This window comes from Melanaphis sacchari, unplaced genomic scaffold, assembly GCF_002803265.2.
Source record: "Melanaphis sacchari strain LSU unplaced genomic scaffold, SCAv2.0 Contig43_pilon_pilon, whole genome shotgun sequence".
Lineage (NCBI taxonomy): Eukaryota > Metazoa > Arthropoda > Insecta > Hemiptera > Aphididae > Melanaphis > Melanaphis sacchari.
Window position 1 is genome coordinate 3,210,119 of NW_020271284.1, and position 19,139 is coordinate 3,229,257.

Genomic DNA, 19,139 nt, shown 5'->3' on the forward strand with positions numbered 1-19,139 from the left:
GATACATTATTCTGATCAAACCTGTCAACAATTTTCCTAGATACTAAAATATTAATTAGAAAATAAATTAAATTAATTGATTATGACAATAATACGATTGATCACTTTTTGTGTATTAAAGTGTTTTAATTAGGTATTTTGTTATATTATTAAATATTAATATAAATACAGGTTTTACAACATATTGTTAGTATGGTTTTAAAGAATTAAGGTACTAATATATGTATTACAGTTCTTATTTTTCATTTTCAATACTACATTACTAAAATTAAAAAATATATGCTTTGAGTTTACTTAAATATTTATTTAAATTGTATTTATTTTACAATAAAACTCATAAAAATAATTATATGTTTATTTAAAAATCTACTTCAAACACAAACTAAAAATATTTTATAAAACCAAATAAGTTTTAATTGAATTTATTTGTGAAACAAGTATATACTTATTTATTATAAATGAATCAAATGTTTAATATTTTATTTTATAGTAATATTATGGATAAGAAAAGTATGTAAAAAAAAATAATAACAAAAATTAAAAAAATGGTTTTTTTTTTATAAAATTTACTTTTCTTATATTTTTGTAAGATAAATACATTATTATCATTTATGATACCAGTAATTCATTTAATTTATTTTATAAACTTTAGAATCTAAAAGAGAAGCAATATCCATTCGGCCCCAATGACGAGTTTTCTATTAAATAAAATTCTACATTTTACTATTAACCTGTTCAAGTCTAAGCTTCTAACCCAAGCTCCTAAAGTATATTATAATTTATAATAATTATTAAAGTTGAAATGTATAAAATGGGGAGGAATGGTTTCCACGTCACCCCCTTCAATGCTGTCATTGCACGGTACACTAATACAGTTGTATTTGTATTTTAAACAAAATTAATGCTTTCAATTATTGAAATTACATGTTACGAAATTATACAGTGATAAAATCAATAGTAATAAATATAAAATTTATTACAGTTATATGTAATCTAAATAAATAATATAAATTGTTCCTTATTAACTAAATAAAAATTGATGATAATATACATGCCTGAAAAAAATACATTTAATTAATAACAGTAGTGCTACCTAAAAACTAATAATCCAGGTAATAATGATTATTATACTGCATTTAAATTATTATTCAACCTTGTAATTACTTTGAGTAAATAATAGGAGATAATAGTAATTATTCCGTGTACCTACATAATAATTATTGACCTATCTTGTTATATTTTTATGAAATATTATTGTATTTTAATAATACGTAACTTGATTATAAAATAATGATTTTTAAAAATTTGATAAAAACATTTTAGATTCAGAGCGGAACAATTAATGTATTGATCTTACAATTTTGCATGGATTTTGTGGTTGAAAATATTCTTTTTAGAAGAAAATATATAATCAAATTCGGAAAGATTCTCAGGTTTCTGGTAAAAATTTGAATCTAGTTTATATTTTGTACTTGGTAGAGGAAGTCAAAAGTAGAAATTTCTTAGTAATTTTTAAAATAATCGGAAAAAACAAAAAAAATTACGGTTTTATTTTAGATTTTAATATTATTTTATTAATATGGTAGTAAATACATATAATTATTACTCGTTTTAATGTACTATTATTTAAGTTTAATACATTCATCATACATTTATCTACTAAATGACAAAGTACACTCGAAACCTATACTGTAAAGCAGAGCGGTTTCTTAACTGATGGATTTTCGAAATTTGTACTCGATAAAGTTTTCTATCTTTTATGTATTTGAATTATAGTGAATTCTGTCAATGTTATTTAAATACGAATAAATTTAATTTGACTACTAAAAATGTATATTAAGAATTGATTTTTTTACGGTCAAATTGTATTAATCTTTAGCATTACAAACTTTTATTCGATAATAGTCTTACACGATTTGTTAATCATTGAGTTAAAAATGTAATAAGAATAATTCACAATTACAATTTAATGAACAAATATGACTTAAAAGTATTATAAGAAAATATTAAATTAATTGTGTGTTATGATACTACCAATATTATATACAATTCAGATGTAATTATTGGTAAACTCTCTAATCTCATGTCTATATATTTTGATGAGATAAAAATTAGCTCGGAACGTATTTGAAGTAGGTATTTTTAAGTTATATAAGGTGTCTCAGAAAAAAAAACGCCAGATTTAAAACTGCAATAAATCAAATTTATTTTTCTAAAAATGACAAAAAAAAAAACATATAATTTTCTTCAGAAGAGGTTGATATTTAAACATGAAAAATAATATCGGGCATATATGGCCCCCACTACTAGCCCTACATGCAATCACTCGGTCCGTGAAATTATTTATCATCCGATCACATATTATTGCCCCACCAAGTTCGTAGAAAACAATTTCTTCTTAAAGATGCAAAAAATTGCATAGTTTGTTCTGGTAAACTCGTAATTTACTGTATTTTCTTAGAAAAATATCACACAGTGTCAAATCGCAAGATCGAAGTGAGTGAGTTTGGTCGTCACGCACTTGATGTGACGATATATGACCGAGTGATGAAAAATTTCATGGACTGAGTGATCGCGTGTAGGGCTGGTTGGCGAGCCATATGTGATATGCTCGATATTATTTTTGATGTTTAACATCAACTTATTCTGAAGAGAATGTTATTTTTTGTTGTTGTTATTTTTGCATTAATAAATTTGATCTATAGCAGTTTTAGATCCGGCGTTCTTTTTTAGACATCTTATAATTTATTAAAGTTGCATATTTAAGATGTTTTTAAATGTTCATGTATTTATAAAAGGAATTTTTGTACGTTTACATTTTATTTTAACTCCATACTCTATTTACAATTTAAATACGCTATCTAAATTTAATAAGTTATTATTTATTTCATATAGATTTCGATTTTGTTAAATGTTTACTGTCAATATATAGTGCAATAAATTCTAGTATATAGCAGTTCTTAAACATACAAAAATATATGTTCGTTTGCATTTGTAATTGAAAAAGCACGATTTAGTAGGTAGGTAGATGAAATTATAATTTTAATTGAAGTATGATCACATCGTGGATAATTTTTCTAATCGATCTACAGTAACAATCACGTAGTTTTTATTATCTATATTAATTCATTGTTTTTTACTCTCATCGTTTATTAAACCTGATATTAAATTTGCAGTAAATATTTTTTTTCAGTTCAATTAGAATTAATATTTTAGATAATATATTGTAAAATAACTTGGTTAATTTATAGCTTTCTCCCCCATTGGTATGTCTAAGAATCATGATAAGCTATAGCTGGAAGTCCGGTCAGGATCGACGAATTATCGACGTCCGATAATTTAGTATTATTAACCCACTTACCTTATTTTGTCAGTGTCGATTGAATACGCCTATAATTCCATTTAATTTGCTTACATATTTGTATACCATGAATTCTCTACCATCCGGAACCGCGTCTAATCAAACTTCAACATATACTATGCATGTGTATTATATGCTTTTTTATAATACACTCTCATTTTAAGTACATATTTATATATTTTTTACCATGTTTGCATATAGAAACGCTGACGACTACGAGTTAACTACGAGTCGTGGTAACTAGATCAGATGCGGTGTTAATTATACAAATACTGACCAAATAATCGCTTCAGTCAAATTTTTAAATAGATTTCTTTATGTAGTTACCTATAATACATGCACGTGATGTGTCTCTGGCGTCTTTATTAATAGGAATGATGCAGCAATATATAATGTACAGACTACAGTCACCTTATAATAAGGACACATATGGAGTAACATGGAGTAATGCACTCATAGGTAGATATTTAGCTAAATTTCAAGGGAGGTTTAATTTTTTATTTTATACTATTGAATTACTTTTAAAACTATTGATCTTTTTACCGCGAATATTAGCTATTGTAAAATACAAATTATAGCTAAAAATAATAAACATTTAATATTTTTATAATAGAAAAAAACTAACTTTACCTATTGATTATCTTTTTTAAATTTTATTAAATACTTATTTTTTTTTTTTTTTAATGCTATATTTTAATTTCTAAAATAAAATGAGTTGAACAAAGATCAACAATTGTATAATAATCAAAATAATAATTATCCAACTTTTATTTAATTGTTAATATACATATTATAAAACAATAATATTTATAAAAGTATATAAAATAGTTTATTTTATGTGGTTGAATGGATTTTTTAAAGTTAATCTATATCGATATATAGGAATGACTATAGTGAATGATATTTTACTATATGTGGATAAAACAAAATGATTAATCTATAGTCTATATATTTATCATATTGAGTAATGAGTATATTAAGAGTACATACACCACACCCGCATGTGCTGTCTCCGTCTTGCTATATAGGTACAACTTCGTAAATTTGCGTTCAGCAGAATCCATTTTATATTGTTAGCTCCATTATTAAAGTAAATTTATCTAATATCAAACTTAAAGGTAAGAATATTATCCAAGACATCTCATAGACTTTAATAGATAAACTTTTAGGTAAATTTACTCCAATGTTAAAGCTAATAATTTAAAATGGATTCTACCGAGTGCAAATTTACTATGTTATATGCATTTAAGACAGAATATGGCGTCCTCTTAAAGACTAAACATTGTAATAAAAATACATAACATATACAGTATTATTTTTTTTTTTTAAAGCTTCCTAGGGAAATATACCCATTTAGACCAGTTTTTACTTGCTGAGTGTAACTTAATACCATAATGTTGTAAAAATATTATGATACTATGGTGTTATATTATGACCATTATTAGGTCGTGTGAAAATTAATAATAATAATAATAATTTCTTAATTACAAAAATAAATTCCAATTACAAAAATTTATTTGTTAAACACATTAGGTAATACCTAAATGAAGATAATTATTTTTTAAATAAGTATAAATGTAAAAAAAAAAAATATATATATATATATATCATAAAAAAAAATAATAATTATGATAAATAGTAACAAGAAAAATACTTCCAGCAATGGGGCTTATATTAATATATAATATAATATATAATTATTTTATGAAATATATAGCACTTATTAAAAGTGTATTGAAATAATTAATATCTTATACAAATAGGTCAGTAGAAATTAATTTAATATAATTATGGTATGTTTAGTATAAAATGATTTGCAATTTGACAATTTGTTGGACTTATAAATTTATGTTTTGTAATATTTTAGGCTAATCTATCATATGATCTTATATTGTTACAAATATTTTAACTTAAATTTGATAAATTGCTGTTCTAGTGTTTGTATATATATATGTATATATAAAATGGATAATCAACAATACTGACGGCAACCACAACCGTCACATCATAATATATTGTTTCCAATCGTTCTCCACCACCACCGCGTTCTATCTTCTTTATGATATTTCACGAGTATATTATTATGAATTCTTGTGGCTTTATTACTGATAATATATACGTATATAATACTATGCATAGATACGTTATAGTGGCTATTTTTGCTTGTTTATCGCACCTATCGTGTTATCAATACGTGACTACAGCCATGCTCATAGAAAGTGTTTTAATTTAATTGAGTATATGATATTATGTGTAGGTCGCAAAAACAAGCCGCACACACATTAGTTTTTCTTTTTTTGAACATAATATTGTAATGACATTATTTGAAAAATACACGAATTATTGCTTGTGGTCCATGTAGGAGCACAAAAACTGATTATATTCATATCATATATAATATAGAAATTCAAAACAAAACCGGTGAGAAATTTATATATTTTATTTTACTATAATGTGTAGTTGTCCGCTTTTTACGTACCTATTAATTATTAATTGCAGCGCTGCAGAAAAATATGTCAAAGTTCTTATTTTTTATTTGACTCCTAACAAATTTTTCGAATTTACTATTTATTTTATTAATATTGACCGATATTCAATAATATTACAATATAATTTTATGCGATTAACAACAATATACAATTATTATTATGTTATCGATTTATCCGTTCAATTTTATAGCTTATTTTCATATAAATAAAAAAATAACGACTAATAAAATTGCCATTAGTTACTAGCAGCTGCAATTGATATATATATATATATATATATATATATATATATATATATAATATACATAATTCAATTTATCATATATTTTTAAATAGAGTATTTTATATTTATGTGATAAACTGAAAAGTATAATTGAACTTAAACAGATGAATTGACGAGTAGATATGTAATTTACAAGTAAATATTATAGCCTATTAATCGAATTAACTACCTATTTAATCGTTAAAAGTGGCAATAACATTAACATAATGAATAATTAATATTTTTATATTTATTAGTATGTATACATATTATATATAAATATAAAGAAAATATCTGCAGCGTTTTTTTTTTTTTTGTTTCTATATTCACCCGTGCACAAAAAATGTATTAATTATTTTTCTAATTGGTATTTAAAAAATTCTTAAGAATTCTAAAAAAAGTTTCTAAAAAATATATTGAAGCCAATAAGTGTATATTCTATATTTGTTAATTTAAATTTTAAAATTTAAACTATATTTTAGTAAATGTTTTTTATGTCTTGCAATAGGTTATATTGGAACACTGAAGTAATTTTGTTCATACTTTATTGGGTTTATTTAAAAGAAAATGAAAAGTACTTACATTTCACACGGTTTTTAAAAATGTCCAATTAGTTTTTGTTATATTTTATATATAATTATAAATATAATTAAAATTCAATTCGATAAATGTACTTTAAATAATAATTTCTATATTTAGCTTGCTAAAAGTATTGTTTTCAATAGTAATTATGTATTTAACCGATATAAAAAAGGAGAAAATAGCATAAGATCTTTTTATTACACTATTTATTTGTAATCTTTAAATACTTTTACTTATTAATTTTAACTAGCCTAATTTAAACTAGTTGAAAGTAAGTGTTCATCCTTGACTTTCGTTTAAGATTAAGTAATCTTTAAATATTTCGAGGAAATGATCCTTTTGCTAATATTTATATTTATATTTATAGATTGTATTATAATAAATAATAATAGTATACAGAGAGCTCTTGTAAATTGGATGAGTCTTGAAATAAGGTTAATACTTTCATAAATCACATTGTTCATGTGTATTAAATTTAATAACTTAAGTAATTGTTTGCTGATAAAAACTTTTTTAAGCATGACATTAATTTTAAAGTAAATAATTTTATATTTTTGGTAAATAATTAAGAATAATAATTTACTAATTATAATTATTGAAGTGGTATTCATGATAACTTAATATTATGAATTCATGACATTATTTTGTTATAAAAGTAACATGTAGCTTTTTGTTTAAAATTTAAATGTTTTTTTTTTTTTAATTACGGTGAAATAATGGGATACGAACAGTTATTATAATTCATATACGATATATTTTTAATAATTATGATAGTTTGTGGTTATATAACATTGTTCGGTTATTTTGTGAGAAATATTCAGCGTATAGTGATTGTTGATCAGTCATCTATGCTTTTTATTTAGTACAAAAATCTTTTGTATTTTACAAATATATAAATATATGTATATATATATTTAGTAGAAAATCATAAATTTTATATATGTTATTTCAATCAATCTTTTAATATATATTTATTTATTTTTGACAAAGTTTAAATAATAAAAAAAGGAATTGTTTTTACTAAAAACACCATCCTGATTAAAGAAAAAACAATGCTTTGAATTTGAAATTATTTTGACTTTTATTAACAAAGTAGACTTAGAATATAAAATGTATTGCTAAAAATATAACTACAATTTTTTATTTATAAAATGTTTCATATATACAAAATACAGTATAATAAAATTAAAATATTTCTAAATAATAAAATCTATAGCTCTTTAAATAAAGCATTCAAAAAACTATATTTACGTTAATATATTCATTGCGGTGTACGAAGTTGTATATTTAAAAGTGCTAAACCAATAATAAGTCTATGCTTAGTCATTGTGATTCTTAACTAAGTTTCTAATCTTATAAACAATAACCAAAAGTCATAATAGAAATCAGCAGAAGCTAACTTTTAAATAATTGTTTTATTTAAATACTTAAATATAGTTTTATAAAAAGTGCTTACTAATAATAGTATAATTTTATTCAAACCTTATAAATAGCTGAAAATATTACATACAAAGTAATTTCAAAAATATAATCTTAATAGATAGTTAAAATAATAAAATTTTTTTTTGAGATAGTTTTAAGTGAGAATTTAAGAATTATGTATATTTTGTAACATAAGTACGAAACATCACAAAGTTCAGAGAACAGGGCTCGTCCTTCTCCAAACAAAGTTATGCGCTTGATTTTCAACGATAGTATTAATTAGTTTGATAATCAAGATATGAAAATTTTTAGTTGATTTATTACAGTTAATTAAATTTAAAAAATGTAATTTTAAATTTAAAACAATAATATAGCTATTAGTTAAAGCAAGAAGTTGAGTAGACGCAGCATAAATCTGTCTGTATTTATAATGAATCTTTCATATTCTCTCTTCGTCTTTGTTAAATATACATTTATTGAGTTGTAAGTAATTTTTATAAAACGAATTATAAATATATATATATATAGATATGATTAAAAAGCTTATAATATACAATAGACATATTAAAATGTTGATATCATAATCTTTGCATTACCTTTACGAATGTTGTACCATATCATGTTTTACAATATAATACAAGTATTATATTATTAAGATAATTAAATTTAAATTATGAAATAATAACATGGCATTTACTTAAACTAATAAAATAAAATGTTTCCTAGTCATATTTTAAATTATATAATAATAAATAATAATTTGAATAAAAATACTGTTATAAAATCTTTTTTTTTATTCAAATATAATAACCTTGTATTGACTATTAACTACTCTAATGTTGCTATTTGTAGTATTATGTAAATATTTTATTAATTATTAAACAAGTATTATCACATTTTGTTTTTAATGTGTAACAACTGTATTTGCCTATTTGTTTATATTATTTCAATTGTACTAATTATTGATGTAATTAAATTTAAAATTAATGTATTAAATCATATGTACGTAAATATTTTGCAAATAATGTTAGCGTTTAGTAGAACACTAAGTATCTACATACCTTATATAATACTAAATAGGAATATTTTTTAAATTTTTGTTTCTTTAAATACAAACCACTCGTAAAATGTTCAATTTACACATAATTAGTTATTAAAATATTAAAACTACAAAAGTAATAATAATCTACCTTCTTGTGTCATGAGTCTCTTTAGAATACTATTAAAATTACCTTTAATTTAATTATTTATATTTTTCTCAAATCCTTTGAAAATCTTTATGCAAATGAAAATTAGCGTAGCGTTGACGTTTCCGGTCAAGGTTAGTGTCTGAAGTTAATATAAAAATTTCTGTCGAAATTTTGGTCATGGACTATTAAATCCAATGTCGAATACGAGATATTTTGAAAACATAGTATCACGATCTAATCATTGAACTAATCGATTTTGGATTGTTTTATTACGAACTTATTATTTAAATGGTAGCTTAGGCTACAAAACCTTTACGATGTACAGAAAGCTTTAACACTATTATTAACTGGGCCATTGTTATGTGTAATTTATGTAATAGTTGTTTTTAAATTAATGGTCATTTTGATACATATATATATATATATATATATATATATTATATACCTATTACTTTATATCAATTTTCATAAAATGCATACCTAGTCTCTATAGTTAACTTAAATAAAAACATTTATTTTCTTAGTTATTATTTTTATGGCTCTAGGTATTGATTTGTATACCAATCAACTATTTTTATTTATCTAATTGTTCTATTATACACCCAAGTATACTTTTACTTATAAGATTAGTATTTACTATAAAGATTCTTTTTAATATTAATCTATAATAATACTTACCTACTTCATGATAGTTAATGCTATAATAGTCCATAATTTAAATATTTGTTTCTATATTATACAAATACTTATAGTTTTGAAGTAATAACTCTTAATCATATGTTTAATTATAAGTAAAATATTATACATTTTTTCTCTTACAAAAATGAGTAGGTATACACTGTGATAGAGTTTAACATTCAAATAAATATTATATTGTATTCATTACATTTTTAAAACACTATATCAAATATAATACTAAGTACAAGTATTATTATAAGTGTTAAGTATGTTAATATTGTTTTTAATTTTTTTAATTAAAATTAACAGTTTTTTCATTAAAATACAAGAAGCTAAATGTACTTTATAACACAAGTGCCACACTATTCTTATTTATTTATTTATTATTTTATTTAAATAAACAATAGAGTTTTTAGTTCGTTATATACAATAATAACATTTATGACATTGACAAAGTCAAATACAAAGTGCAAAATATTATTCGAGTACTAATGTACTAATACTTGTAATACCTGTTGAACTCATTTATTATTTTTTTATCGTTTTTGTACGACGAATAATTATTAATTTATAATTTATTCATGAACACAATACTATTGTCATTCAATAACACATACACCTATTTTTTTTATTTGTTATTTATAGTTCATACTTTTAAATAAACAAATATTAGGTACACAGTCGTCACCCTTAAACAATAGTATAATAGTATAATAATAATTTATTATATTTTTTTTCTTTAGAAATTATTTGATCGGTTTACATATAGGTACATCAGTATCATTATTTAGATTTGTTTAATTTATGTGAAAAAAAAATAGAAACTAATTTAAAATTTTAAGATAAACATTTAAACGGGCCAAACAGTATTGATAATGAAAACCAAAGGTTATTCGTATCATATATCATTTTCATGTGGATTCTAAAAATACGCGATGCGTTGCCGCGTTACTTAAAATATTACCTACATAAAGTAAGAAAAGCATATTTGAGAGCCACTGTAAAGTTTTATTTACTGTTATACTTATTCGGATCTGAATGAAAATAATCTCAAATAATACAAAACAAATATAGTATTAATACTGTTATAATACCGACAGGTGTGTTTTAATCTCAAATCTCGAGCACAACGGCAACGTAGTTCTTGGGTGGAATCGAAACCCCCTCCAGGGTTGTGTCATCATAATTAGTATAGATAACAACATAGAAAACAATTTAAATATTTTTTTTTTCTACTTTATTATATATTAAATATTAGAATGCTTATCGGACCAATTCCATCGGTAAATATAGTAGTTATTGAAAAATGGAACTTGTTGAACGCATTTCTTGTCTCGAAATGAATATTAATTCAATTTCGATTGTAGCATAACGTAGATAACTGTTACGCTATATTGCGATTGTGCGCAAAGTGTTTCGTTCTATCATTGTACATCGAAGTTCTTCGGTCTTGGCAATAATAATAATATAATAATATAATTATTATTATAAATATATATATATATATATCGGTTTTGCTGCAGTTTTACACAGTGAATTACCGATCCTAATGCGCCATGGAAAACGAATTTCTTCCACTGTAAGAAACGATCGCGCAAATGCTTTAATATTTAATATTTTCCGTTACTATATTATACGCGTCATGTTCTAGTATTTGAATCTATCCGTTTTATATACACAAGTTTTTTCTTGTGCATTATATTATTCGTTTATTGTCACGATATATACGGTTTTTATTTGATAAAATGTCAATAAACGTTGATATTTCGATATGCGCGCCGTGTTCATCATAACATTGTGAAATAATATTTATCGTTTTGATTTTTTTTCAGGTTAGGTGAAAGTTCCAAGTACGGGTCCGTTAATGAAGACGTGTTCATGAGCACGACACCAACAATGACTGGAGCTTTTGTACGGCAACCGTCAAACAGTTCTGGTAAAGTTTACTGTATACATGGCAAACCGTCTGGCTGTTGCGCCACTCTGGTATCTGCCGACGACAGCAATTCCAACCACGAAACCCCGGACCCGATAGACGGAAAATCATCAATTACAATCTGTAAGTGCCAGTCAATGGTCTAGCTAACAAATTACATACATATTTTATAATACATATAAATAGATAAACGTCTATAGTTATTAAAAATATTAAATAATGAATCAACAAACCTGGAGACGCAATTTTATTAAATTTCTTCATATAAGTATTAATAATGAGACAATAATTTTGGAATTCATAGAAATAAACTATTTTTAAATGATCATAAAAAAATTATATTAATGAAAAAAAAAAAAATTATTTCTACGTAGAAAATGCTCAATGTATTGTTCTATATGAAATAATTTAGGCATATTACAATACCATGTACCAATAACCAAAACCAATAATAAGTAATATATTTTAATGTGAAAAAATTTAAATTTTCTAGTATTTTAATCATTCATTAGGATTTAAGCATTATTAAAAAAACAAAACAAATTAAATATCAAGTTGCAAAGTGTTTTGAATAACACTTTAAACTATTGAACATTTTATTAAAAATATACTGTTTACTGTATAATGTTTAATATATAATATAGTTACAACACCAGATTAGATTAAACGAATGTAACAAATTTATTGATAATTTAATGCAATATATCTATTTTTTATTCTGATAATATATTTCATTAAAAGACCATTTTTATAATAAATAAAAATTCTGGATATGCAAGCAATGGAACGAGTTTATTATATGATCATTACTAAATCAAACTAAATCCTACATAACGGTTATGCCGTCATGTGTGTGAGTATTGTGAAACGCCTTAACGACTGCACCGATTTTATTGCGGTTTTTTTCAATTTGTTTAAAATGAATAATTATCTTGGAACACAAATGGGACGAGTGTTTGTGTAAAAAAATTTGGAATTTATCATGTTTTATTTAGTTGTATTAAGTTTCTATATTTTCTTATTTAATTTTTATCAATATAATTCATATATTGTATACGTAATACATCATTATGTTTGGAAAAAGAAAGACTTCTTTATTCTTTCCTAGTCAAATTAAAAAATTAAAGACCTATAAGGAAGAAAAATCTTAGAAAATAATCTAACCTAAACTAACCTTTAAAGCAAAGCTTATACATTTACTTATGAGTTGTAAAATGTGTGTACAATATTATGGTTGCTACTGTAAGCAATATTATAGTAATATTATAATTTTAATTTGTTTTTTTTTGTAAGACACTAATTTTCTTATGATACGAAATATTTAAATTCTTTAATACATATATACAGAGTGATTCACCAAGAATGTTCACTTCCATTTTTAATTTAATATTGAATTTATTCAAATGCTGATTTTTACTTAAGAGGACACTACACAGATATTTGTTGCCTCTGCCTTATAAGTTAAAATTGCGAACATAGCAAATTTACATTCAGCAAATTAGTTTCGTTAGTTTAAAAATTAGAGTGAACCGATCTATAATAAAACTTGATGATAAGAAGATAATCTGTTTGTATGTTGGTTTTATACGATGTTTCAATTTTTTTAGCAAGTTTTGCATATGTAAAATATAATAAGTTAAAAATTATCATAACTCATTTAAAAAATTGAACTATCGTAAAAACTCGCACACAAACACAGAAAATATTCTTATCCATCAAGTTTCATTTTAGGTGAATTCACTTCAATTTTTAAACTAATGAAGCTAAATCTGATATTCTGAGCGTACATTTGCTATGTTACGCAATAGTAAGACGGAGACAAAAATGTCCTGTTTAGCGTCCTCTTAAAAGCCATATTTATTTATTTATTTATTTAAATTTTAAACGGGCCAGGCCCAATTACATACATGATAATAATAAAAAACAATCGATCGTTAAAATAATATACAAATAACAGAATACTTATAGAGAAAAACAATAAAGCAAAATATTAATTATTATTAATATACTTATAGCTATGAATTACGAAGTAAGAAATTACAATAATTTTTGAATGAATAGAAGTTTGGTGATATGAACAGATCAATATTTAATTTATTTATAGTTTTCATAATTCTATGATGGGGAGTATTGGTTACATAATTAGTTACTTCTGTGTTTAGATAAAAAGTGTTTTTAGACCGGGAGTTACGAGTAGGGGCATGGAAGGAGAAACGACTTAGGAACTCAGGGCAGTCTACATTTCCTGAAAAAAGTTTATACGAAAAATACAAATCTAATCGCAAACGACGTTGTTCTAAAGTTTCAAGGTTAATAATTGATAGTAGTGGAGTGTACGAAAAATGGGGTTCTCTTGCTATAGAACATTTAAACGAAAGAAAACGTAAGAACTTTTGTTGAATTTTTTCAAGGAATTGCTTAAGACAGATATTTTAAAAATTTTGAGAATTTTTATAGCGCACAAGAAGTGTTCTGTGGAAATATAAATTTCTGTTTTCAAAAACTCGTTTCTACATTTCTGAGTAATCGATTTCCAAAAAAAAAAAATAAATTCTAAATAACTATACTTTATTGAAGAAAAAATGGGCGTTGATGCTTGGAAAATCTCTCCGTATCATATAATATAATATAATAAACCCAAACATGAAGATATTAAATAAAACGTATTCGCAGAATATAAAACATATATTTATATGTATATAATATGATCGAAGAATTATTATTATTTTAATTTAAACACTATCACGTCTTAGCACCCCACAAAGCTCATCGTGTCACACGTTAAGTCGCTGGCTCGTTAGATTTTACGCCTTATGCCCAAAATCTGCCGGTTAACATTATATTATTAGGTATTAGTGTAAAATCAGTATTTAAACCTCGAACCCGCATCCCAATAACAGCGAACCCGTTTGTAATTCGTAGTCAACGAACACTGTCATCCGAACCGAGAGAGTACGTCGAGCAGTCAGAAGGCCAGAAGAAAACTCATATTTGCCAGCGTACTATGTCTGTTGTTCATGGTCGGCGAGGGAGTCGGTAAGTTGCCCAATTGTTGTTGTTGTTCCGTCCGTGTCGTCAGTAATTAAATCGTATCACGTCGAGCAGGAGGGTACTTGTCGAGTAGTTTGGCGATCGCGACAGACGCGTCACATCTGCTCACGGACTTCGCCAGTTTCATGATATCGCTCTGCGCCATATGGGTGGCCTCGAGACCGGCCACGCAGTCGATGCCGTTCGGGTGGTACAGGGCCGAAGTGTTGGGCGCCCTCACGTCTGTTCTCCTCATCTGGGTGGTCACCGGCGTGCTGTTGTACTTGGCCGTCGAGCGTCTCACGGACATGACGTACACGATCGACGCCGACATCATGCTCATCACGTCCGCCGTCGGGCTGTGCGTCAACTTGGTGTGAGTATGATAGAATGTATTGAAAATCGATATTCGATATTTTACACGATCGACAGATTGTTATTATTGTCGTTATCGTTATCATCGCGCCATTGTCGATCGATCGATAAATCGATCAGTACAATTATTCGAACGTATTAAACGACTGTAACTGGCCGTGAAGGTTTAGGAAAATTCTAATTTAATTAAACGATTAAGAGTAAGAGCCGCCGAAAGGAAACAATACATGCGACAATACAATAGTTCGATAGTTGCCTTGAGATGAAAAAAAAAAAAATTGTGGCATATTTTCATTTAGTGTACATTATATCTATATAAAAAAAATTTGCGAATAAATGATGTGTAAATAACATTTCAAAAACAATGATTTAATGCCCAAAGGTTTTTTTTTTATTTTTGTTGTATCATTTTTTTTAACAAACGGATGGCCGTTACTATCTGTAGGAATATTTATAATTAATAATCATTAATAACCAACTTGCAAAAAGAATAAAATGTAGACTATTGACATTTAATTTATTATTATTTATTACTGAACTATACAATCTATAAAATATTTTTTTTACAATAAGTATAAAATACGTATGATAGTGAAGGTATTTGACAATATTTATACTTATATATAAACGGGGAAAAAAAACAATAAAATAAAATGTATAATGTATATAAATATTAAAATAGTAACCATGCAACTTTTTAAGTTATTTTGCAAAAATATTCAACTAATTCGTTTTTTGACTCAAATAATATGTAAAAATGATTTCACCGACAGAATGATGTGTATAATGATGTGTAGACATCGTTATAAAATTATAACGCATATGTCTATAGATTTTTATGAAAATTATTCATATTATCGTCAAGTTTAAATTAAAAATATTGCTATTAATTTATTAAAACTTGGGGTCCCAAATACAATAACAACACGATGTTTAAAAACGTAATAATATTTTAAAATGAGTTTCGCTTTTAAAGTGGCTTTTACGCGTTTGTGTTGTTACAGTATGGGCTTGACGCTTCACCAGCACTCACACTCTCACGGTGGCGGCAGTCTCGAATCGCACAGCCACGAGGCTACCGGCCGAAGCAGTTCCAACATCAATGTTAGAGCAGCCTACATACACGTCCTCGGAGACATTATTCAGAGCCTTGGCGTGTTGATTGCCGCTGTTATCGTATACTTTAGAGTAAGTATAGGTAACTATATTAAGAGAAAATACGTGCTATCCAGCACGTATTCTGTTTAACGCTCGTTGAATACTTAATACACATAAAATTCCTCACCGGTATTTGATTCTTTTTTTTTTTTTTTGTACTCTTATCTAACTCGTCGGGAAATTATAACAGTGTATAATAATAATGGATTATTATTATTATTATTATTATACCATGAATTTTCTAAAAGTGTTGAAATTTAATTTTTATCAGCGTGCGTAGAATTTTGAGTCTCCGTGCCTATATACAATTTTATCCTGTCATATTATTATATTGTTAAACTCGTTTTATGTTACTGATCCACAAAATGATAGATACCAAGCGTTATGCGGTGTATAACAATCCAAATAACGATTACTCCGTCACGTTACATAATTTTTTTTATTTTGATAAAAAATTATCCCCACATTGTAGTTTATAAGTAAAGTGTAAAAATATAAGTTTTACGTAATATTGTATATAATTCTTTTAAAAATGTAACACAAAATTAACTTTTTATTTACTGCGTAATACAAAACGTGTAAACCAACACTAGCAAATGTATTAATTTTAATTAATTCAATAATGGATGGTTTGTTTGCAATATGTTTAAATGGACTCATAAAATATTTGTATTCTCTGTATACGGTCACTTAAATTAACTTTATACGCGTGTAAGTATATATATAAATATATGTACGTTTCGGGATTCATAATATAAATCTGTTACTTGGATTTGCCACGTGCAGTTAGTTTAAACCTTGTACGTGAACTAAGGTTATATAACATATAAATAGTATTCTACTAGTAAAATATTAATAAATAAGTCACATATATTTGACAGTCATCGATTTAAATTATTGTTTTATACATTGTGAATATTGGTTTTTATTTTATACCGTTAAACAATCGTGAACGTTAATTTGTATTACATTTCAATATTGTTATACTCGTTGATCCTTTAAGTTTGTCTTATATCTCGCTAAATTAAAAAAAAAAAAAAAAAAAATGTTTTTTAATTTTTCGAAAAAAGTATCAATACTATATTATAACACTGCATTAATACTTCTTAATAGATAGTACTTTTAAAAAAATACATATTTATTGATTCTTTGTTTAAGTAATATAAATAGGTGCAAAAAAATGTATCGAAGATATTTTTTAACTTGGAATTTAAATCACTAGTACTTGAACAATGAATAATAAAATGTCTTAAATTACGAATACATATTTCATTTTAAATCATATATAACCCAACCATGTTTATCGCTGTATTTACTAGAATAGATTAAAAGATAAATATGTATACTAATAATTATTTAATTTTTCAGCCTGATTGGAAAATCGTAGATCCAATATGTACATTCTTGTTTTCCTTACTGGTATTGGTCACTACATTTAATATACTCCGGGATACCATGATAGTTTTGATGGAAGGCATGCCAAAAGGTGTAAATTTTGTAGATGTCCTAGAAACATTTATGAGCATCGACGGCGTGGTTAGGGTGCATAATCTTAGGGTATGGGCTCTGAGTCCAGACAAAATCGCATTAGCCGCCCATCTGGCAGTCAGTGAGTATAATCATAAAGATCGTTTATACACATACCATACAGTGATAAGTGTTTAGTAATGGTCACTTACCGATGTCAAATGGAAGACTTTAAATTGTTTTTTAACGTATTGCTTATGATTTCCTCGGTGACCGTTGCAAAAAAATGTCACTGTATAATATGATTTATTGTATATACATTATACAACATACTTATATAATAGGATCTGGGTAATTCAATTATTAATTCATCTATGTATTCTATTTATACAGAGCCTGGTGCGAACACTACTACAGTACTAAAAGAAGCTTCACGCAAGATGTACAAAAAGTACAACTTTTTTGATTGCACACTACAAATCGAAGAATTCGAAACTCAGATGGAGAATTGCAAACAATGTCAGCCACCAAAGTGCTGATCAAATGGTTGCCCATTCGCAACTGTAACTGTCACAACCCTCCCCCACCAAAAATTGTCACCTAACGTGTTTATTATAATTTCCTATTATAATATTATAATTTATTACACCATGTATATAAAACATATTTTAACCATCGATTCTTTACTGTGAGAATACTAAATACCATACCTATATGTATTTATCACCCCATGCGCATATTATTATTGTTATACATATTTTTATGTGTTTATGTCTTATATATATATTATGTATATTATAAATATAATATATATAAATCATATGTATGCAATTAGTATAGATTATAAACCGAGTAACTGTTGGTTATTTTTAAACGATAATTGTTATTTAGTTAATGTTTATAATGAATGCTGATATTATAAAAAATTATGATTGGAATTTATAATTTTAGACAAATTTAATTTTTTGGTTATATACTTAACTTTTATTGTATATTTACGACTTGTAAATTCATTAAATAATGCTACAATGAATGTATTTATCAGAACTAACTGTCAAGTTCGAAAATCTAATAAAATATAACTTATAAGTTATTAGTAAACGTATATATTTTTAATAATGATTAAAATAAAATAATTTAAATTGTCTATATCATAATACGTTTAACTGTTTAATAAAATAATACCAAT

The 19,139-nt window shown here is 25.2% G+C and overlaps 1 protein-coding gene across 3 annotated transcripts in view; it reads left to right on the forward strand.

The window, feature by feature from the left end:
- Positions 1–18,697, forward strand: part of LOC112597693 (zinc transporter 2-like) — a 34,142-nt gene extending 15,445 nt beyond the window's left edge. For 2 of the 3 annotated variants that reach the window (XM_025343858.1, XM_025343861.1), the window contains exons 2-7: positions 11,817–12,043; positions 14,843–14,956; positions 15,026–15,326; positions 16,330–16,513; positions 17,852–18,092; positions 18,344–18,697. In XM_025343858.1, the coding sequence (XP_025199643.1) occupies positions 11,817–12,043; positions 14,843–14,956; positions 15,026–15,326; positions 16,330–16,513; positions 17,852–18,092; positions 18,344–18,489 (1,213 nt within the window). In that variant the 3' untranslated portion in view covers positions 18,490–18,697. Of the gene's footprint in view, positions 1–11,310; positions 11,564–11,816; positions 12,044–14,842; positions 14,957–15,025; positions 15,327–16,329; positions 16,514–17,851; positions 18,093–18,343 lie in introns of those variants that run through there. The other variant, XM_025343859.1, reaches the window with a different exon arrangement.
- The last annotated feature ends 442 nt before the right edge of the window (positions 18,698–19,139 follow it).